General features: G+C 41.7%; 1 protein-coding gene across 1 annotated transcript in view; it reads right to left on the reverse strand.

The window, feature by feature from the left end:
- The window catches only part of ARNT2 (aryl-hydrocarbon receptor nuclear translocator 2), a 74997-nt gene that overhangs the window by 42416 nt on the left and 8936 nt on the right, over positions 1-23645 (reverse strand). The window contains exons 3-4 of the mRNA XM_010074061.1: positions 20296-20509; positions 17911-18124 (exon numbers count right to left, since the gene is read on the reverse strand). Of these exons, the coding sequence (XP_010072363.1) occupies positions 17911-18124; positions 20296-20509 (428 nt within the window). The remainder of the gene's footprint in view (positions 1-17910; positions 18125-20295; positions 20510-23645) is intronic.

The following is a 23645-nucleotide window of genomic DNA, read 5'->3' on the forward strand; positions in this document are numbered from 1 at the left end:
GGCATGCCTGGAACCCCTGACAACAAAAGTCATAGTTTTTAAATTTAGCTTTTTGTTTGGCAATGCCTTGAGAAATATGTACCAGACAACAAACATAAGTCTAAATTTTGCTCTGACTTACAAAATCACTGCAGGAGGCATGAGTCAGAGAAATGTTTGGTACATAGGTATTACAACAAAGCTCTCTCAGCAGCTTGTTTCAATAGTCCCTTGTGCGTGTGTTAACCTCGTAGAACTCTAACAATATAGTGCAGATTTTGACATAGAACAAGCACTTTGTGTCTCACATATAATTAGAAACTTATGATCAAATTATATTAAAAAGAGGAAGAATTATAGGTGAACAGACTAAGGACAAAGCTTTCAATTTAGCTCAGACAAGCTTGTCAGTGCACTCTCTGGGACAAGAGGGATCTCCTACGACACGGCATACCAGGGCTCTCATCTCTGTTGGAGCTTTTGACTTAATAACACTGCTGTTGGCAAGCGTATAGAGTGTATGTGGGAGAGTAAACTGGGAAACAACCCACTGTGAGATTTGTGTGCAGCCAGTGTGGCCATGCAGCACAGGTAACGCTAGGCTTGGAAAAGGAACAGCGTAATACTCCCAAGTCCTCGCAGCCTGCATCTGCCTGCCGTCATGCACGCACAGCGCTAAGAGTTTTCTGTCTGGAGAGCTATCCTGTTTAAGGATGGCAATCTGGACACAGCGTTACCCCTTTTATTTTCATACTAACTGCTCGAAAAAACATCTTCACTTCTAGATCTAGACTTACAGCATTTAGCTTTTACCAGGTAATTCTGAAGAAGTGCAGAGAGACAGAAAACAGTGAGGTCGGGACAACCTGGAGTTGTACCACAGTATTTGTCATGACTCCTTATTGCTGTGACAATCTGCAACTACGACAACACAGTGTCACCTAGTCTCAAGACAAAAGTCACCACTGTTTGTCTCCAGGCTCCTCACCACTCCACAATCTGACTCTGAAAAGGGGATGGACCCACACCACTCCACTTCTGCCAGCATAGAATCGTAAAATCATCTTCCACCTGCTTTAATATAAAGCACAGCCCGCTGCAGCTGCTCATGGGATGGACCCTGGCAGGTCCCACGTGGCAGTCAAGCGAACGGGCATAAATCACAACCCCGTGTCATACAGACAGCTCAGTTCAAGGAGATGGCACGCTCTGATGAAAGCTCTGTCACAGAACCATAAAATATTCATATAGCCATGTGTTCCTGCATTTTTTACACTGGTGCTGCTACCTCAGTGATAAATGTTCATTTAGGTTTCTCCGCAGGAAACGCACACAAAGTACATCTGATGCCAAAGCTGGCAATTATATTCTTATTAATAAGAAATATTCTAGAATGCTCTGACAACTTCTGCTAACTGAACACTGCACGCGCATTTTTTAAAATTTCTTCTTCCAGTTTCTTCAGAACGACAGTTTTAACAACCCGGTGCCAGCACCAGCTGGATCCCTTATGAGCTTCCCCATAAACTGCTAATTGCATGTAGCACATTTTAGTGTTCAACTCTTCCCCTCTCCAGCTCCAGACACAACCCTCAGATACAGCAAGTGCGGGATGTGTCTCTCCATCACCGCACCACTGTGCCTGACACTGCTGCCTTATTACCCTTTACAGCAGCTGCACAGCTCAGAGGAAACCAGAGTTTACTCTGCTCCAAAAGGGAAAGCAAATAAACGAACACAATGCTTATTAAAGCCAGCACATAAATCTCTCCAGTTGGTCTGGGCATAACTGATAATTTGTTGAAATCTACCCACTAAAGTCCCCCTTCAGAAGGCAGTATTGCTTAAACCTGTAATAAACCAGCTGTCCTCTGAGCAGGAACCCACCATGCGACCAAGTAAGCTGATGTCAGCTGTCAGAGGGGACCGCAGAGGTGAGGACAATGGGCAAGAGATTCATTATTTGCGTAAAATTAGAGAAGCCATATAAAGCTTTTCCCACTAAAGAGATCAGTCAGTAACAGATTCAAGTGCTGAGGATACATGGCAGAAACATTCCCTTCGTATTACGCTGCAGTGTGTTTTCAAGGATGCTCTAAAAACGTTCTCATAATGATCAAGGGGACAAATGTTCATATATTGGCACTTACACGCCCCTTGCATGTGCAAATAGGGAAATCCTCCCCCTTCTGGATCTCCAGGTGCTACTGTGAACGTTCAAACAGTGCTTCTGTGCTTGCAACGTGTGAGATGAACCTAAGCCAAGGACTGGCCGGGGTCTACTGAAGTTCATGGGGTTTCAAATCTGGGAGTTTGGCTCAAATCCATCTTCACACAATAGCACCAGCCTGTTAGAAAATTTGTTCCTCCATGTTTAAGCACTGCATGTTAAGGTTTATAGCTTGGTAATCACACACAGTCTGTTCTTTGTTACTTTGTTCAGCTCTTTTTTTTTTTTTTGGTGGGTTCAGAACTCCATAAGCTTCAAAACCTAATTCTACCACAAATTCTTTCTCTGCTGGATTTCCAGCTCCCAAGAACCCTACAGTCTGTAATTAGAAAGCAGGGCTGTTACATAAGGGCATTCTTCAAGAAAAATTTCAGTGCAAGTTGAAATGGCTCTCTCTAAAAACAACCATACGGAGTTCACATCCAGTCTGCAGCATGAAAATACCCCTCTTCTGCAACAAAAGACTACTACCTGCTTACAAAGATCAGAAGACATTTGGGTTTTGGCCTCACACAGGCAAAAATACTGTTGGCAAAGTACATGATACAATTTTCCATTTTGCTCTAACTCATCAGTAGATGGACTGCTGTCTTGCACAGAATCTTGGATCTGATAAGGAAACAGTCTGAATGAATAGATGGAGTTTCACCCTGCCCTCAATACCTTCAGCAACCAAGCAACCTTTGTGCTGTAGATGATAGTGTCCTTTCTTACAAAGAACAAGTTAGATATTTCATAATTATTCTCAGCCACTGGATTTGTCTACATATTTCTTTCCAGGCAAAATAAAATAGAGGATAAACTAAGTTTGGTTTGGACAAGATAACAAAAGATGATTTTGTGCTCATCAAAAATACTCCACAGGCTACTCACGGAAGACAAACAGAACACAGGAATACTGTACCCAAAAATCCTTTTGAAAACTAAAAACATCTTTGTCTTACTAGAAAAAAGGAAAAAGCAAGACAGGGATGCAGGAAAACAAGAGGAAATAATTAAAAAGAAAAGCAAAGTGATGCTCAAGGTACTGACGCTTCTGGACACAGCTCCAAATGTAAGCTGACCCTCAAACTGAAGGGTCCAACAACAAAGGACTTCTTCTATGGTGACGCTCTCTATTAGTACATTACGTTTTTAGAAATTATCAGCAGAGATCAGCTTAAAGATGTGTGTTCTCAAATAAAACTTCTAGCTGCCAGCCCATCACACAGAAGTGCAGCCCTGCAAACAAACAATTTATCATTTATAGGGAGGCAGCACAGAAAAGTCTCTATCACTCATGAGTGTAGCATCAAAAAGCCAACTCTGTTACTGTACCTTGGGATATGAAAGATGTGTGTGAAGACAGCATTGGTGGCTGGACACTGACTCCACAACTGATTGTACAGAAAAAAGATACAGGTCACTGCTTGGGATAAACATAAAATTCCAGAAAACAAAGTGAAACCCTTATTTTTAAATTTTTCATTTATCAGTTTACACATATGCACTAACTACAGCTGAACGTTCAGCTTTACACCAACTGAGGTATCCAACTGGCAGAGTTCCTCTTGAAAAAACCTGATGCATTATGAATACATAAACAAAATGTCTTCAATAAGAAGATTAAGTAGCCTAAATTTGATCAATTTATACTAAATGACTCTTAATAAGCTCATGCCAGAGCAAAGCAATTATTCTGCATTAATTCAACAATTAAAAGAAAACAAAATCCTTTAAAAATGTATACCCTTACAATTGTAAGGGATAAAATCTTATCTCATGTTTAATGCAGCTCAGCAAGTGCTCTAAGCTCTATTAAGTTTAATAAATATACAAGCACCCTGTGGATCCCAATATAAAAAAAAATACAGATGATCTGAGAACACATTAAGAATCAAAACTGAAATGCAAACACAGTATTTGAAGGCTCTCCTTCCAGGAACTCACAGAATCACAGAATGGTTTGGGTTGGAGGGGCCCTTAAAGATCATCGAGTCCCCCCCCCCTGCCATGGGCAGGGACACCTCCCACTAGCCCAGGTTGCTCAAAGCCTCATCCAGCCTGGCCTTGAACCCCTCCAGGGATGGGGCATCCACAGCTGCTCTGGGAAACCTGGGCCAGTGTCTCACCACCCTCACAGGAAAAAATTCTTCCTAAGATCTAATCCTGTGGCTCTCCTCTGGACTTGCTCCGACAGGTCCATGTCTTTCCTGTGCTGAGGACCCCAGAGCTGGATGCAGGACTGCAGGTGGAGTCTCACGAGAGGGGAGTTGGGGGGAGAATCGCCTCCTTTGACCTACTGGTCACCCTTCTTTTGATGCAATCCAGGATACGGTTGGTTTTCTGTGCTGCAAGTGCACATTGCTGGGTCATGTCAAGCTTCCCATCAACCAACACCCCCAAGTCCTTCTCTTTAGGGCTGCTCTCAATTTTACTCACATTTACATAAACCAGAAGGAGCTCACAATGTGCAAATAAAACAACATCCACATTAAAAGTAGTTATGGTCACACAGCTCTTCTCTTGGCATTCTGGGGTTTATTGTTTACAGAAAGGACAGACATAAAAGAGTTCATAAAAGCATAGATGTATCTACCACATACATACACATTATACAGTCCCTGTCCTGAAAGCCCAAGTCCAGGCCCTGACAAGATGTGTACAGTAGGGTTGGTGAGACCAAGAGCAACTGCCATAGCACAGAAATATGCTGCTGGTCATCCAAGTATTCTCTGAAAACAAAGCATCCCTTCAGCATCACAATACCAAAGACAGGAACTATGTGGAGTGAACGCATCACACAATACAATCCTAATAAAACTGTACCCACAAAAAATGCATCTCTCTGGCCCCTCATTGAGGGGAAACTGAACATATGAGCAATAAGAATAGCCCGGACACTCAAAACATAAGTTGACTTAAGATCATCGTTACTTCAAATCACAAACTACGGGCAGAACCACTTGACGGGCACCAGTCACACTGCACACCCAAAACCAGCACTGATTTTACAGCGTGCCTCTCGCTCACATCAGGTTACAGCACAGCTCGCACAGGCAATGCCCACTAACCTGTTGGGTTTTTTTTGACAGCACTGCTTCATATTCACTGAGTAGTTAATCATCTTTTAAATGTACAACAAAAAAGACACCAATTCTTGACAGCATTTAAAACACACCAAGAGGCCACAAAAAATGCACGGTTCTAGAAAGTAAGAGGTTGATGAGGTTGTTTTTACAGGACAAATTTGCTAACTCGTGATGCTTAACTCACTCACCAAAAACTCCTGATCGTTCACAAACAACCCCAGCATGCAGGCACCGGCACTCCTAACATACTCGCCTTTCCCTGCACCAGACACGGCACCGCCACGGGGACTGCTGCCAGGGCTCGCGGTGATGCGGAGCAGATGGGCTCCTAAGAGGCAGCAGGCTTTTCTCTTTCACACTTCGCATTAACAAAATCAGTATCGCAGCTGCACTGTTAGCAGTGCACACCTAGTTTTAATTCACATGTGGAAAGGGTCTGTTCTGCAGACTGTCTCCCCTATAGGTGCAGGAGCCCCTGGATTCTGCCTGGAAGGTGTCTGGTAGCACAGGCCATCCCTTACTGGTATCACAGGTCACCCCTTACTGGTATCACAGCCTTTATGGACCGTAATCACAACTTCAAACCCTCATCCATGGGAAGCTCAGGACACGGCAGAGAGGAACATGTTCCCAGTCGTGTGGAGATGGCCAATGTTCAAAATTTTTCCTGATATTAAAATAATGACCCTACAAAATCTTTCAAAGAGCAGGTCAGGAGGACTTTGAGGTGGGTAGCAGTGCAGGTGGGAACAAGGTCTCTCCATGCACACCTCCCACCCATGCTTCCCAGCTGCTCTGACCATACAGAGAGGATGGGACCTCCCCACAGGAGCCTGCACCCTAGCAGCAAGGCTGTACAGCAAACCAACATTTATACCTGTGTCCTCTGCTGTCAGCATCTTGTGCCCTAGCCCAATGTCTCCAGAAGAATGAAGCCATGGGGACATTGGTATACCAACATCCCTTGAAAATACAGTACAACTGTAACATCAGTCAGCATCATGCAGCCTGGAACGACATCAGGGAGCACACAGGACTTCCCAGCTGTTGTTATTCTGCACACATACCAACCAAGAAGCTCGCGGGATGGCAGGGATAAAATGCAGTCGCTCCTGCTCCAAAGCTGGCGCTGCCTTCCACCCAAATGTTCTGAGACTGCTTCAGCTCTCACAGGCTGGGGGCTTCACAGCTCTCATGTGCGTGTTTCATCACACCGAAGGAAGCAGCACCATATCCCTACCCCACTACACATACCACCACATTGCAAAGCATCACTAATACACTGATAAACAAATACATCAGTATACAAAATAAATAACTGCCTCTAAGCATGTACTTGTTGGCAGACCTTAAAGCAACTTTCAGAGGAGGTCCACACCTTTACTCCTGTTTTAAAGATCGACACTGAAGCCCAAAGGAATGATTTCTCTTGCCTGTGGTCAGCCAGCAGTGAAAGTGCAGCTAGAAACAGGGTCCAAGCTCATATAAGCAGTACAAGTTCTCAACACACTGTAGCTGTAGATAAAAATTCTCAATAATATAATCCAAGTGATTTTCAGAAAGTCCATAAAAATCTCATGACAACTATATGCTTATCAAGGCATAATCAGCTTAAACAAGAAATAAACATGATTATTCTTCCAAAAGGAGACTATAGGATGGGCAGCTGATTGCTCTTTCTTTATATCCAGTGACAACTTCTTGATGTACAGAACCTGAAAACAATTAGCCCAAATAAGGAAAAGAAATTTCACTTGAATCCCACGCTCCACTTCTCATGATGCTACTTAGAACCAGGACATGCTCTCTATTGCTCATTTTTCCCTCTTCACTCATGAAAAAATTCCTGAACTACCTATCCCATACTGATGGCTAATGTCCCACTTACGAATATAAACCATCAAAGCTCACTCTCCTCACTAGCCTAGCTCCTCAAGGGGACTATTTGAACCTCTCTAAATATGTTAAGGTTTGCATCATCTAATTGCAAAAGGCGTTGTATAAGCATTAGAGTCAAGTTATGACATTCTTACAATAGAATGAAGAGTTGATCCAATCAACAGTAGAGTTAAAAAATAAAAAAAAAGAAGTAATGCAATTGAAATGTAGCTATTTTTAAATATCTGTCTGTTCCCTACTTACCAACTGGAGACACTAACCCACAAAGGGGGAAGCGAAAAGCTTTCTCACCCCCTCTTGTTTTTCAATAAGAAACCCCTCACGTTACACAGCTGTTTGCTTAATACAACTTGTTCTTATAAATGCTCATGAGGCCAAAAGGTCTCCGCTGTGCCTGCCTTCATGTTTGACTAACCAGTCTGCATCATGAAATTCTCCACAGTGTTGGGCAAATATGCATCACTTTAATTAAATTAAAAAGGAAACTATGTGGGCTTTTGAGCCTTGCTAGTGAGTTAATTTTAAGGGGCTATCTGAAGGGATAGTGTTACACATCACATGCAAGTTTCTCCGCTGATGGACCTGGAAAAACAACATAAAAACCCAAGCAGATAATTAAAAGCACATGTTGAAAGTCAAGTTATAACATTAAAAAAAATAAAAAACATTTTAAGGACTAAATGTATTTTGCAATCTCAACAAGGGTTATCTTATGTATGGGAAACATTCAGCATACTAAATAAAACAGCTTACAGAAGCCCATACAGATGTGTAAGCTCTCCCCAGACACAAATACAACAGCATCTATCTCCATTTCCAGTTCCTTCTCTGTAAAGTCAGATGATGATCCTCTCTTTTTTCACCCTTGTATTGTCCATTTAAACTTTTGCAGCAGACACTCTATCTTGCTGTAGGTTTGTGTAGTCCTGCCACAGCCGCATCCTGATCCCCGCAGGCACGTTCAGGCTCAGTCACTAAACAAATATCACCAAGTTCCTGGTTGTGTGAGCTGGGCAGTTAGGGTAGCACTTCTGTTACAACTATCAGAGGCATCAGAAGGAAAGCCTGAGCTGGAGAAAATTGTCATACCAATGCCTGCCAGTGATCCAAGATACAAAGAGCTCCTCAAAAGACGGAGCAGACTTTCTATAAGTAGAAAAAGGATGGAAAGCTCCAGAAACAGTTACTTCAAAGCACCATCAGCAGACTCCCATGACAGGACTCTAAAATACCCAATTTTTTTTTCTTTTAGCATTGACAGCTGCATAATAAATCAAGACATAAAGGTTGTAAGTAGCTTTTAAATTAACCTATTTGTTTCACTTGAATGCTCAGCAGAAAGCTTTACTAAAAAACACTCCTGCCAAAAAAAGCTTCAGCTCCTGGCATTCTGTATTACTTGTACTTAATTATCAAACTCAAATAACTGAGATATATGCTTTATTAGTAAATACTAGGGTCATCTGGCTCTGAAATTTGTCTGTGGTCTGTTCCACATGAGCCAGTGACACACCGTGGAACAGTCCATTAGAGCAAATACATAATGACTGCAAGATGACTTTGTGAGATAATTTGCTGGGGACATAACTAAATTTAAACACAAGAGGAGGAGAAAGAGGAGAACAAAAGGCCCAGGGATGCTGTTCGGTTGTTTTTACAGGCTACTCCTTTAGTTCAATTAAAATAAGGTGTGTGGGGCGAAACAACATCATAGGTTTTAATTCTTTTTCTCAAGACACAAAACACGAATTGCATACAAAAGTCTCCATACTACAAAAATAGAAAGAAAAATGTCTGAAGAGCTAAGTTCAAATCTAAGGCACTACAATAAAATAGATCAAACCACAGGAAAATGACAGTGGGTTATGTTACCACTCTGGTTACGTGCTGCCATACGGGAGGCTTTGCCCTCCATGCAGCTCTGTGCAGGATACCAGTAAGGAGCAAGTGGGGACTGTGGTCCCAGCAAGCTGATGGGAAGCCAGGGAAGAGAAGACCATGGAAGTTCTGCCTTTCCAGTTCCAGTACTATGAAATAGGAGAGCTTCAGCTAAGGAGAGAAAGATGACAGCAGCACGGGATAAGTCAATTATTCCCCTTTTGAAGCAAGCAGATACTCGGGGTGGAACACTATCATGCCCAGGCACCACTCCTCCCTCTGCCTCCCTAGCCTGTAGCTACAGCTCACCATGTAATAATAAAATATTTTAGTGCGTTGTCTTCACTTCATTGAGACAACACAACATTCAAACGAGGCCAAAGGAAAAGCTAGTTCCCCACAGGGCAGATATCAAGATACTGCACCCTCCCAGCATTTGTGGAGCTCCCACCGAAGCAGTGAAGCATCTGAGATTTACAGAGGGTTGTGAGCAGGGCCAGTGTCAACAGGTCCTGAGAGGCACACTCGGACTGCTTTATTAGCAATGCGCTAACCAAAGAAGTTGATTAGGTATTTGTGAAACACTAGTATTTTTTAAAAGGGAAAAAAAAAAAAATCACTAACTCCATATATTTCATCATGTTTAACAAAACAGAGCAGGCTGGATAAATATTGAGCATTAAAAAAAAACACCACTCTTGAAACCCAGCAACTGAAAGTGATCCAGTCAAACATCTGTGATAACAGACCCAAGTACGTGGCAGTTTCCAAGCAAGAAACTCATGGTGAAGACTGAAGAGAAATAACAACCGCAAAAAACTCACTTGCTCTTGCATGCCCAAACACCTGAAAATCCACCCTAAAAGCATTCCCCAACGCTAATCAGGTGTAATAAGTCTGTCTCAGAGCAACAGTCTAAAGCTGCTTCCTTATTTTGCTAAAAACATGTACTGACCTCTTTAAATCACCATTATAATTACCAAACTAATCTAAAAAAAAAAAATGCAACTTATTATCACTAGTTTTCCTTCCAGTACTATCCACCCAAATGGAGTGTCTCAGCAGCAGGGAGACCACTGGGTCACTGGGTTTGTGTAGGAGTTGCTTTATGAACTCTTATACATAGCTGGCTTCTCCCAGTATCTGGGATTTTTTTCCCCCAGACATAACTCTAGAGACCAAAGCAAAACAAAATTCTCTTGGAATAAGTTAGAGAGATTAAATGTACCATACGTTTAAAACGTGATTATTTGAAAGCACCTATTTTTTTGAGAGCAGACCGGGTTTTTCTTACTTTTGTAGCATTCTCTAGTGTGTCAAAGGGCAGGAATGGCCCTCTTACGGCCTTAAAGTCCTCTTTCTCACACAAACAACACAAAAAGCCAAATTCCACCCTCTACATTACCCTGGTGAGATCACGGGACCACAGTCACTGGTCACACAGCCACAACTGAATGAAGGATTTGTTTCATTCACTTCAGCTGAAAAACAGGGCAATCCACTTGCAACGGAAACACTAAGTCCCATACGTGTAATTTAATGCACAGAATATTTCAAATTTTCCTTGTCTTCCTTCCAGAGAGCCCAGCACATTCACAGACTTGGACGGCTCTCACTTACCCACTAAGCTTTTTTATTTCGCCACACGGAATTAGCAAACTGTGCCTGATCCAACCAAACGACAACAGAAGAAAAGCTGAAGACATGGAGGCTTTGAGCATCACTTCTAAGCACACCCTACAGGACAGCCAAGATGCAGATGCAACACAGGCACAGCTTCCTTGTTTCTTGCTCCTAAGCATCTACTGCACCAATTCATTTGTTTGCAAACAGAACAGGGATGGGGGAAGCACAGCATTCATTTCCACCATCCTACATGTAAAAACTCTACCAGCTGAACAGACTAAAGCCGAAAACCCACAAATTCCTCTGCTTGGCACTGCCCAAGCTCAAAGGCCACCTCTGGCTGGTACTGTGACCGTTCAGCTATGAGAACAAACAGTCCATAAAAATGTGGGCAGATTTTTTCTTTGGAACAATGGCACAGCAACAGGCTGGTGTGTATGGAAAGTCTTACATCTGGAACATCCTCTCTGCTCTCTGCAATGCCGGTGGGACCACATAACTTTGCTGAAAAACAGGTATCACATGGTGATTTGGTAGTTGTCAGCAATGAGCCAAATCTCTTCCAAGATTTCACACTTAAAATAGGAAAAGATGCTTTGCCAAAATTGGCTTTTTCTCCAGTAAAACCAGACTGAAACCTGAAATACTCTGTTCACACGAATCACTCGTATATATTCTATACATGGCAGTATGGTTCAAGAATTCATGTCCTGAAAAAGAGGGGACAACCTCGGTGTTGAAGCTTCTATTTTCAAAAATCTCTCTGTTTCCTTCCATTGCAGGTGCAATAATCCTGGCACAGCTGTCTCCAGCCTCCACCCTTCTAAGGAATAAAGTGAGGGGGGTGTATGTGTACAGGGGTGGGTGGAAAAATCCCATAAAATATTAAGAGTCAAGTTTCAGACAGTCCTGCAGAGACATAAAAAATTTCAGAACACCTCATATCATGTATATGGAAACTTTCCCTCCTCCCCATCCTGCCTGCTTTGGTGTGTGTTGTTTACTGGATGCCTGCTTGTCTTCGTCCTACAGGTTGTTACGTTTCACGGACATTCAGTGAAAACAGCTGATGATGAACCACTGTTTAATCCTGGGATAAAAAGCACAAGTAGCTATTAACTCTCTATAAACAAAAAATTATACAACTTACTTCCTACCTGCCCAGAGGCTAGTGGTCTTACTGGGTCAGTCATCCTGTGCGAAGATGTTAAAATCTAAAATACCGAGATGTGGTTTTAATTCTCTGTACTCTGACTTCCTAAGCTGCTGGGCTGGGCACATTTCAGGAAGAGATGGTTCTTTAGGGTTCAAGTTCTTACAAGAGTTCACAGACAGAAGTTAAAAAAAAGAAAGAAATCAAGTGCTGTCAGTTGAAACAGCCCTCTACATGCAGAGCACCTTTCAGCTGCATAAACCTCTGATAAATGTGCTCTTCAGAACCAAAGGCTAGAGAATAAAGCTCTACTACAGCTCCTTGTTGTGTTGACTATCTCAGCAAAGACATGCTTCTCTGAACAAAAGGGATTTTTTTTTTTTTCAAGGAGAGGTAAGAGCTCTGGGCAGAAAAGCATCCATCTTTGGCAAGTATCTTAATTTCCACAAAAGACAGAGGGAAGACAGAGCATCTGACAATATATTTTTGGTATAAAATTTTTGGCATCAATACCTAAAATAATTTTTTTTACCCTTTTTTTTTTAAATAAATAGGCTGATCCAATTTTCAGCTTGATAATATGTTACTGTTTCATTAGACATGAATTTTACCGTTACTGATGTTGACATTTAAGGCATAACAGAATTATATTTGCCAGGGCCGAGTTTCTGGTCATGCCTCAAGTTAGTCTTTGAATTTCTTCAGAGAAATTTGCACATGAAGCCAAATAGGAGTTCCATCCAGCTCTCCTCCGTATCAGTTGGAGTCTCTCCTAAATCATTCATAGCAGCCAGTTTAAAACCATGATCACGAATAAGAGCCACATTTGCATTCACTGGCTGGCTGTCCGTATGAGAAGAATCCCCTTTCTTTTAAGAAAGTTCATGCAAAAATCAGAGTTGGAAAATTGACATGGAAGTGTAAGACAGCTCACAACACAAAAAATCCTGCACTCGTTTTCAGGAAGAATATCTGTTGTAGAGAGAATTTATTCCTAATCATCTCTTTCACACAGTTATTTACCATTTGGTGAGCGCCTACCATCTGTTCAGTACTGGGGAAGGCTTTACTTTGTTTCTCCGCTGCTCTCTGGCGCTGCCCTCTTCTGAGCTTAACACTATTTTTCTCATTTTTACAGACAATTTGTCTCTATCTACAGCATCTGGATTTTGTGGCTGTGTCTGCAAACTTTGACTGGTAACAGAAAGCTTTGCAGTTGGACAGAAAACCACATATGCTGAAACCACCATTGCAAGACAACATATTATTTGAAGGTTCCATGAGACGGGTTCCCCGATCCAAATCTCTGCTTGTGTAACATGGAGTGATGTTTCCATAATATTCATGATCCATAGTGACTTGTCACACAATGGTCTTTTCTTCTAAAAAGGTACCTATCAGCTCAACTTCTGCTGTGGTCAGTCATAATTTCCATCATAAAGTTCGACTTTTTTTTGTCCTTATAAAATATGTCAATAAAATATCATGCCAAGATTAAAGTTGGCATACAAGTTCTGTCCAGAAGTAACCTCAATTAATCTCTTTCAGCTAGCAAGTAAATTGACCTAGTCATTTTTAAATCCCTTGGAAATGAAAGCTGTAGAGTTTCTGGTTCTCAACATTTTCTTGCAGTCACAGGTCCAGTTTCAGCATCCCTTAACTACTCAGCTGAAAGAGTCTGCACGGACTCTTTCTGAACCTGAACATCCCACGGAGGCTTTGTGCCACAGATGGGGCTCCATATGCTGCTCCCTGCCTCACCTTAGCTATAGGGAGGGAGGCTGGAGTGAGGCTCTGTTTGGAGCTCAGAATTGGACATAATAAACTTGGGCATTTCCCATTTGCAACACTGGTGACGCTGGCTGCAGGAACAGGGACCTCACAGCCTTAAGAAGCACATCTAAGACACATCATGGAATCACTTGGAGATCTTCCAGGCAACTGCACGGAGGTATCTATATTCCTCATTCTCCTCTCTCATTAAGTGCTTATGGAGAATTAGATTGGTAGAAATCAGTCTGGCAGTATTCTGGAACACTATATTTTAACAGAAGGACAGTTTACTGCAATACTTGCTCAGTCATTTTTTGGAGAGTAAGTGTAGCAGAAGTATTCTTCAAAAGTGGGGTTTTTTTTTTTGCACTTAAGTTCTATCTGTTCTCTGCGCCATCACAGATTTGTTGTCTGCAGCTGTTCAGAGGCTCTCGCTTGCATTAGGATTCCACCACGCTGTGTGTTATTCAGCCCCTCACAACTTCCAACCCTGAACCTGCACCTGAAACCCAACATCCATCAAGTTTCACCAGTGCATCCTAAGGGCAAAGTGGTGTTTGCTAATGGATCCTACTGGGGGATCTGATCATCCATATTTGAAGTGATTTGTTTTCCCTTCTACAGATTTCCAAGCACAAAGAGGGAAAATAAATTATTACTCTGAATATCTGCCCCGTTATGATTAATCGTGCCCATGACGCATATAAAGACTTCTCGGGAGCACTATTTGTTGCTATCATCAAGTCTCAGCTGCTGTCTTTTCTAGAGCATTTCAAACCATACATACACTCCACAGTTCAGCTTTCCTGTTGCTCCAATGTGTTAGCAATTAATGTGCAATAAACAAGCAGACAATTGTTCCATTTCCAGGGAATAAAATCTCCAAGGATATAAAATGGAATAGGAACTATCCATCCTTTCCCATATCCTGAGAGTTAAAAATAGAGCAAGCAATTAACTTCCCAAACACACTACATGGCTGATGCCATCCTTAAACAGCCACTTCAATTTGGCATAATGCTTTTACTGCTCCTGAAGTCCTGTCCTCTCCTTATCCTTTACTATTCACTCTCTGTTTCTCCTTGGTGCTACCACAAAGAGTTCAAGCAACCCTATGATAAGATGGGCCAAAGAGCTCTCTCTACCAAACCAAGTGGTTTTTTGCTTAGCTTAGCTTTCGGCTGGGTCAGCCTCCTTGATGTGACTCATTGTAGTACCACATAAATGCCAAAGGAGGAGAGGGTGAGCTGAGGTGAGGATTGCATAACCTCGAGTGACTGCCAAAGAAACGCTCATGCAACCACAGCTCCAGTCTGAATCTTATTCCTGGGGGCAGAAATGCGAGAGGGAGCCTGCTTTCTCCACCGACTTGTTCTCTGTCACTCCCCTTTGGCTGTGGCAGCCTCCCAAGTCCTCGGGGTCTGGAGCAGCTTCTCTGGGTAGCAGGATCATTAAGAGGTGCTGGGAAAATCCCAGCAAAGCAATGCTAACCATCAGCACTTGTAACAGCACAAGTAAATACAACCAAAGGACGTTGCTCTAGTCTGATGCAAGGCAGGTGAAGTTTCTCCTTTGTCAAGATGCTGTCACTGCTTCCCCAGTTCAAAGGTTGAAGGGGAAGGTTATAGGGATGGGAAAATGGTCCCTGAGAAGATGAGGAAGAGAGCAAAATTTAAAATTGTAATATTTCATTATACTTTCAACTTCAAATCTCTTCTTTTTCCTAACCAGATCCTGTGCTCAACAACCAGAGGTCACTAAAAGATAAGGATTTTCCTGCTGCCTTCACTTTGAGCAGGAAAAATGTCAAATGCAGCTGGTTGGCTTGCAGTTTGCATCTCTTTCAAGCTCTTCACTGTCCTTTGTTCTGCGCGAAATGTAACTCTAGAAAGCCAAGAGAGACCTGAGGGCTGCCCAAATGGTTTGATAAACACTGACTCAAAGGAAATGCATTTGTCTATTTGACTTCTTTTAAAATCTCACTAAGGCACCAATTATTTCTGTTCATTGCAATATTTCATTTTATTCCTACCTGTCACAAAGCTGCTACTCTCAATACAGCTTGTGTTACAGGAAGGAAAGTGTAACTGGTTGAACCAACTCTAGAATCACCTTGGTCCCAGAAAGGTATCTCAAAAGAGTGAGAGTGATGCTGCTGAAGTCCTGCTGCAAACTGATGTTGGACTGATAGTCCGTATAAAAGACTGCTTCTCTTATTTAACGGTACCTTACAGGACCAAGAAAATGCAAGTTTAATATAGCAAATCTAGAGCCTTCTGTTTATCTATATGCTCCTCAGACTGACAAAACTACTAACTAAATGTACTTCACCAATCACATACTTAAAACAAAACTACCCCAAAAGCAGGACTATATCATGATGTCACCTACTTTACACTAATTTTGTTAAAAAGTTAGAAAAATGCAGCAGACACCTTAAAAATCTGTTCTGTGATGAACTTATGAGACATGATGTACATACAACTATATGTCTGTGCTTGATTCAGAAGCAGACTGATGATTGTGTTTATGGCTTGTGAGAAGTTCAGCTGGGCAAAAAAATTGCACTGTACATGTAACCACAATAACTTTGTAAAGGAAAACACGCACAATGTGCCCCATATCACTACGACCAATTATGCACTGTTCCTACTTGCTTGGAACAGTTTTAACTACACACACTCTCTAGTCCCTAAAAAGCACCCTTCTCCATCCAGCCTCCCTCTGCACCCTAAGGAGTGTTGCTAAGCAGGCTACCCTGGCTCTAAACAGGCTGATGCTTTCCTCACCCTAGGAAAATGTTCAGTTGTCAGCAGATTTACGAGCCTTCTGTGTCAATCCGACAACCCCAAAAGACTCAGGCAGGGAAAAGATTTAGCCCTATAAATACCATTATTTGAACTTCTCTCTCTACTGGCTACAGATGAATTCACTGCAGAAGAAAAGCACATACTTAAAACTGGAAAAAATACAGAGTTGGGTTTTCAGAAGTGCTCTGCGTTTGTCTTGTCCTGCTCTAGTTTGAGCAGGTTAAGCCCCATAACTGAGCACTTTTGGAAGCCCAAGTATGACTGTTCACTGAGGTTCTGAAGCAATTGCTTCTTGGAGGAAGATGGTACGTACATTAAAAGGTATAACATGCTACATAATAAAAACAGAGGTTGTGCTCTTTTGCAAGTCTCGTGGTATGACACTCAGCTGTTTTGTTCTGCACAGGTTCCCCTAACTGTTCACTTGGTTTTGATCCATCTGGATTTTCACCACAGAATTTTGCTTTGAGTTTCCAATTTGAATACACGAAAGCTCTGCCAAAACCACATCACACTCAAACCACAGGAAATCATGAATTTGGCACTGCTTTGACATGGAAGCTGTAAACAGTGTGCAGGTTCACTCAAAACTGGACCACTGTCCTTTGAGTTATGAAACACAACAAAACTTCCAGCAAACCAGGTCAGAATTCTGAATTACTAAAGCAAGGAGAAATTATGTGACTTTTGCATGGAAGAGGATTTTGTTGTAAATATTTTCCCCTAGATTCTTTTCCTTTAGCTATAAACATACTGTGTGGAAGAACAAAAAGAGAAGTTGGGTTTCCTCCTTTCCAAGTTCAAGTTAAAAATAGGATCTAGCTAGTTCTCAGAGCTCTAACATATATGTAATCTATTAAAGACAAGAGTAGTCTCCTATTGACAGTCTTGAGCATAAATAACTGTAAAAGCCAGAGTTATACTGAAGATATGAATATGGTTTAGTTTTATGTGCAAAATGACAGGCAGACAACTCACAGCTAATTTACACCACTGCCACAGGAGCAAGCCTCCCATTGAAAATCCACTGGATTTTCATCTGCCAAACACTGGACTTTTTCCCCAGGATTCCCGTTAACAAACCACAAGGAACTTTTATGAAAATGGAAAAGTCTAAAGCATGATTTTTGCCTTCAAAATAAACACTGCCCTAAAGAAACACATATTTGTAAAGAAGTCACAAGTTCATTGAGGATGAAAGGAAAACAATCTAGATTTCCAGACCAAGCCTGAAAACAATCCAGATTCCAAACCTACCCAAGCCAGAAGTTTGAATGCAGAACTACATGAAGGTGGTTTAACTGAAGTCAAACAAATAGGAGCAAAACGTAGTCATGCAAAACAAGATTTACTGGACTGCCTGCAAGAAAAAGGCATTTTAATCTTGCTGAATTTCTTTTTTACTGGATTTTTAAACCAGGCATTTTGAACGTCAGAAAAACTCTGCAGGGATCCATAAACACACAGAACTGTACATCAGACATATCTGACCTGTCATAGAGTTTTCAGATGTACATAGTTGCTCTCGCAGTTTCTCCACGTCGTCTGGATGAACCTGCTCATACAAAGTGCTGCCAAACCATTCAGACTGTGGCTGGTTCAGCACAGGCGTCACAGAATCCGATACGTAGATCACTCTTCCCGTCTCAGCTGCAACTACAAACAGGAACCCATCTGCAGCCTCCAGGATAAGATGTTTCAGTTCCTTCCAAAGAAAGGATTTGATTAGAATGCCATCAAGAAAAGGGAATTAAATAACACATTTGTCACTGCCAAAGAATATTGTTTTCTTGTGATCTTAGTAGCTGATCATAACCTAGGCAGAAATTTTCACTGTAGTATTGGTATAAGAACACAAACAAAGGCAGCAAGTCACAAATTGCTGATCTCAATAATAAACATCATCTTGTTTTCCTTTATTGCCTTTCATCTCATCATCTCAATGCACTTTAGGAAAATTAAGTAACTAAAACTCACTGCATATTGTGTGATAGGCATCTAACATTAAAAAAATAAAAAGTTATTTCGGAGTACAAACAGAGGAAATGAACAGCTATAACTCATATGACCAACTCATCCCTTAATTAAATGTCTTGAATAATTTAATTGGAAAGAAACCAACAAGTCTTTCTGTTTTGGGTTTTTTTTTTCTCCCCTCAGGATAAGCTCTGTTTGTAAATTAAACAGTCACTGGATAAAAGGCAGAAAGTGTAATGGGAACAAGGACAGGAATCTGCAGCCTTCTCTCCCATCAGGGGGCCTGAGCCATTACACAAGAAGGTTATATCACTTCTTGCTTTCTTTTTCCAGTCTGTGAATACGAAGCCTCAGAGATCCAAAGAGCTTGGAACACCCCTGCCTTTGGCTTTTTCTTTACATGGTTCCCTGCTCATCATCCTGGATACTTTGTCCTGAGATACCCACACACCCACCTGAGATGCAGCATCCAGAGCCCCAGCCCCACCTGGGGACTGGAAGGGGGACCGTAGGCCTTTAAAGCAAGGTGCTTCTGTCCCTCACTTTCAGACTCCTTGAACCGCCTGCGCAAACAGCTGTTTGCACGCATCACACAAAAACCCTACCTTCGCTTAGCAGAGCTTGAAAACCTCTCACGGGAAAGGACAACAACTACTGCTTTAATTCCTGGGAAACAAGCTCAAACAGCCTTTGCTTGGTGGCTCCAGTGACCACCAGTACTTGCTAAGATGCTCTCTGAGCTCCAGATGCAGTTCTGGACAATCTGAGTCCCATTCCACGTCAGACAGCTCAGCACAGCTGCTGTGCAATTAGCTCATAAGGTGAGGATCACAATCTGACATATTCTGCTAAAGAAATGGATAACTCAAATCAAGAAACACTTAACAGACTGTCAACTTCTGTGGCTTTATTGTAGAGAAAGAACACCAATTCCGAACCACTAACTAGATAAAAAACCTCACTGCATAGCTGGCTGCAGAGGATAACGAGACCAGTTTTGCACCCATTATTAACAAAGATGAAGATGAACTCTGTCATTCTGCAAGGTTCAAAAAAAACCCCAAAAAGTTGCAATGAGAAGTGACTTGGGTGCTCTACCAACAACGAGCGGAATGGCACAGTCACTCCAGAACCACACTTCAGGACAGCCAGAATAAGTAGAAGTATGAACACTGAGAGGTCAGCAGCAGCTGCTGTTTCTCTAACAGCAAGAAGTATTGCCTCTAGCCATAACTTACATGTGTAAGTGCTTAAATTGTTCAGACCACAAAAATGCACAATACACCCATAGGACTTCAAAAACAATGAAGGTGGTAGGAACTTCTAGTGCACTCAGTTAAACACGGTGTTGCTTCGAGCACTGGGTGCATCTTCCTTGTTCCATCCAAAACATAACGAGAGCACCTCAGCCAGTACAGATGGGATTCATCTCTGCCCAGTTCAGCTGCCAGGAACTTAGGCATTGAGACTAAACAATGTTTTTAACCTTCCTCTAAACCCCGGAGGGATAGGCAGGTCTTTCCAGATTCATCTTTACCTATTTTTGAGAATCTTTGTTAGGATGGGAAGAACCCAGTTCTGGAGGTGAAAATTCCTTCCCAATGATGAGAGGCCGTAAGTGACTTGCTTTTCAGATGGACAGACCTCAATGACAAGAATACCCATTTTGCTGCTTCACAGAGAGACATCTGTCATACAGTTAAGATCAAGTCCAAGCAGTCACAAAAATTTGTCCATGTTCATGTCTTGGATATGTAGCTTGTACCAGTTACTACACAACAGCAAAGGATCAAGCTGAGACTCTACTCCTCTCCAAGCTAAGACTCCACTCCTCTCAGCATTTCCTCACATCATTTAAGACCATAAACCAGAGAAAACAGACATCTGTGAAAAATCTACCTGTTCCGTAAGAAACGAAGGCTTGTAAGCTCCATCGGTAGATTTGTTTCCAGTGCCCCTCATTGATTTCATGTGTGAAACAGCCATCCGAAGAATTGTCAGCTTGTCAGGCTTACGAGCCAAAGCGCTACAAGTGGGTACCATATCAGACAGTTCGGTGATGTACTGTGTCATCTTATTTCTCCTGCGTCTCTCAATTTCACTATGATTCTCCCTGAACATTTAAAGAAAGACCAACAGAAAAGCAGACATGAACAGCGTAAGTATCTCAACTGGATGTAACGAATCATAATACTTCGCACCCAGGAGAGAAAACTGCTCTACAAAGCTAAGTACTATTATCCCTCAGTTTATAAACCCAAAATCCAGGCCACAGAAGCATAAATATGATTCGTCCCTAGCTGTGAAAAGAACCCATGTTTCTAGCTACTGGCTTCTGGCCTTAATCTCTTAACCAGTTTAACCTCCTTCAGTTTAAGGACAAAAAACGAAGTAGAAAGATGTGAGGAACTGACAACTGCCAACTTGAGCCAAACTCCCAAATTTGCAGAGCTGTCACGCATCTCTCAGCTTCCAGTCCTCGCTCAAGGCATTAAATCTGCTTATAAAAGGTCCCTTTAGAGGAAACCTCTCGCTAACAGCTGGATCAGGTCAGCAGTAAGTATCAGTGCTGGGTTACAAAAAAACCCACCCAATGACAGCACAGACCTCCAGTCCCGTAGTGCTGTGTGGAAAGTCCCGCATCCCTGTAGGGGGACACTACATGCCTACAGGCTCAGACTGCAGGACTGGGACCATGTATGGTATAACAGTACACACAAAAAACCCAGTAAATAAATAAAATGAGTACGAAAGACAGCAAGTAAATATCTGGCTTGTCAGACATAGATTTGAATTTATGTTTGAGAACAATCTAGCACAGCAAGGAAAGAACAATGACAGGACTTGATGCTGCCACACTTTGGGCTGAGCTCCAATGTTCTCATCCTTTATAGGAAACATATGACCGAGGTGGTGAGTCAAATTTCAGAATTCTCAAAATGGACAGTCACCAAAATCTTTCAGAACTGAAGATCTACGAGTTTAGTTTCCACGCACTGTAAATCACCATTGCTTAATCACTGTTAAGGAATTACACCAATATATACATCTGAGATGGTCCAAATGGACCTAAAATACTTCAGTGCCTACTTATTTTTCCCATACTGTACCTGTCAGGTGGCAGATAAATACAAGTACTCGACAGGTACATGATGCTTCAGATGTCAAAGCAGCATCTTCCATTGATTTCAATGAGCTGTGCATGGCTTTTGTTGTGGGATCACTGGCTGATCCAAGAAGATGTGAAGGGTGATCACTTGGAGAGTCCACCAGCATTGACCAGCTCAATAACACAACATCAAAAGAAACTGCAACATTCTTTGGGGCTGACTGTTATGAAGAGTGATCGTGAAAGCAGAAGCTAGGCTTGGCATGCTTTTTGGTTACTTTTAATAATGGAGCCTTTTCTTAAAAATGTAGGAAAGAACCCAAGTTGTAGCATGCTGCTTCCCAAAATAGATGAATCCATGGGCTTGCCCTGCTTCACAATGTGTATGCTGCTCTGCACATATAGGTGTTACACGCATGAGGCATTGTCTCCAGAAATACCACTTGTTAGGGCTACAGGCAGAGTTACTATTCCTACTGCTGCCTGTGTTTACTATCTGATATTCAGGAAATCCAGCTATGGGTCCCTAGGATGATTGCACATGGTCGTTCAGTAAATTACAATCAGCCCCTTGGTCAAAGTCACTACCTACTTAACTATCTATCACACCATAATAGCAAACCTTTCCATTTCAAATGGTTTGTAAACAGCCTTTGTATGTGTCTGAAAAGACATAGGAGAGAACAGTGCCTGCAGGATCTGGATCGTATACATGTGTGACAGCAGACATGTATGTGTCAGCATATACATGCAGACAGATATGGACAAGAGGAAGAAAAATTAATTTTTACATGATGAAATCTTGCTCTAAGTTCAGCATTTTCACAGAAATGGTGATCAAGAAAAGAGACAAAGAACACACATATTTAACATATAATTTACATTTATGAATACATATTCCATTGTCTGCCACTAAAGTATTTTAATACTCCTGAACATTAAAAACAACCACTATAAAGAGTAAACAAAGAAATTGCAAAACTTCCTGAGAAGAAAGAGAAGAATATCCAACAGTCCATTTCATTTATGATCATAAAAGCTAAAAAGTAATAGTATGTTAATCAACTGGCCACAAAAACATTCAAGCAAACAAAACCCTGAAACTTTCCTGAAACTAGTTCAAATTTAAACCCTTAAAACAAAAAGAGGGGCTGTGCTCCTCTAACAAAAGTGTCTGCCCTTGGAACCCTAGCATTCATAAACATGAATACAGAATGATGCCCTAATTCTGTCATTTCTAACTTTGTTTTCAAGTGGAAATTTTGGAGGGATGTTAAATTTTGGGAGACTGTGGGAGCTGATCCAAACCCACTTTGGTCCATGGTTAGTATTTCTGATTTCAAGCATTTTTGGATCATCCAACCCTCCTGAGTTTTGATCAGTCAGAATGGCATCATATAAAATAAAAATGGGGGCAAACCATATTTTATTTTCCTTTTTCCTACCTGGCCATCCTTTCTGTGTCAGCAGTACTTTGATCATTGTCCCACCTAGAAACAAAATAACCCGCTCTCTAAGCTAAGGCACACGTACTGAGATGTTTTGGACACGACCATCCCACTCTTTCTTCTCAGCAGAAGAGCTCCACAGAACACGCCTACCTTGCAAACTTTTCCTTATCACCAGATATTTGATCAGCATCATACCTAGAAACAAAAGATAGTAAGTAAATTCACAAAGGTTATGCATTGCACGATAGTCAACACAGCAGAAAGCAAAGAGGTTCACAACTGCAAACTACTACAAATAACAGCAAGAATAATGAGGGCATGAGAACAATAAAGCAAAGAAAACAGAGTCTGATGAAACTTCCAAGCCATGCCGATTTAAAAGCTTCATTTGTATATCTAGAAAAGTTGGAGACACATTCAGTGGATTTATGCAAACACTTTGACATACACTCACTGCTTGGGAAACTTAACAACCAGCACCATTACAGAAACACCACTGAGCTTTTATCGACAGCAGCCCATGAAATATTCATTGCTGTGTTGGAAGTGAAAGAGCTGTATCTTTTCCAGATTGCAACCACAACTCACTCCATTCAGCAGAGGGCACTGATGGTCTACAGATAACATGGGAGGGCAGAGACACACGCTTAAGTGCAATGCAATATATAAGGACGCCTTCAGAAAGAAGC

The sequence above is a fragment of the Pterocles gutturalis genome, unplaced genomic scaffold (genome assembly GCF_000699245.1).
Source record: "Pterocles gutturalis isolate BGI_N339 unplaced genomic scaffold, ASM69924v1 scaffold4727, whole genome shotgun sequence".
NCBI classification, from domain to species: domain Eukaryota; kingdom Metazoa; phylum Chordata; class Aves; order Pterocliformes; family Pteroclidae; genus Pterocles; species Pterocles gutturalis.